Genomic DNA, 643 nt, shown 5'->3' on the forward strand with positions numbered 1-643 from the left:
CTCCAAACCCCCTGAGCAAGATCTCCTGGGTGAACCGCCTGCACTTGGCCAAGATAGGACTGCGTGAGTAGCCCCGCCGCATGTTGCTTGCCATCACCCTTGCTTTGAAAAGCCAAATTTGGGAGCAGAAGGGGGGGTTTGCTTCGCCCCGAGCACCCCGACGCAAAACGGGGCAGGGGAAAAAATTCCGAGCAAGGCGATGGAGAACGCTTTGGGGGTTTGCACACGGGAAATGATGGGAATTGGTATTTCTGGCTCAAAATGCTTTGCGTTTTGCCGCTCTCGGGTGGCGTCTCTGGGATGGCGTCGTGCGGTGATGGATTTCCGTTGGCTCTCGTGCCAACGGTGTCGGGGCTAACCTGTTTTCCATGAAATGGGATGAATAAGCAAGGGAGGAGCCGCCCCTCTTGCCACTTCTCTAGCCCTATTCCTATTTAACTCCACCAGCCACTGCAGGAAAAAAAAAAAAAGTTGTTTAATGGAAAAAAGAAAAAAAAAATCATTTGAAATCCTATTTGAATGCTTGGATCCCCCCGGGCTGGAAGGATTTTTGATTCCCTTGTTTTTAACAGTTTATGTGGGTTTTTTTTGTTTTGTTTTGTTTTTTGTTTTTTTTTTTTTTTTATCTCAGGTGCCCGGGGGG

The 643-nt window shown here is 48.7% G+C and overlaps 1 protein-coding gene across 1 annotated transcript in view; it reads left to right on the forward strand.

The window, feature by feature from the left end:
- Positions 1-643, forward strand: part of ARHGEF10L (Rho guanine nucleotide exchange factor (GEF) 10-like) — a gene marked incomplete at both ends in the record, with an annotated part of 10,796 nt that overhangs the window by 3,392 nt on the left and 6,761 nt on the right. Inside the window, 1 exon segment of the mRNA XM_009585585.1 lies at positions 2-63. Within this exon segment, the coding sequence (XP_009583880.1) occupies positions 2-63 (62 nt within the window).

The sequence above is a fragment of the Fulmarus glacialis genome, unplaced genomic scaffold, assembly GCF_000690835.1.
Source record: "Fulmarus glacialis isolate BGI_N327 unplaced genomic scaffold, ASM69083v1 scaffold22149, whole genome shotgun sequence".
Classification (NCBI taxonomy): domain Eukaryota; kingdom Metazoa; phylum Chordata; class Aves; order Procellariiformes; family Procellariidae; genus Fulmarus; species Fulmarus glacialis.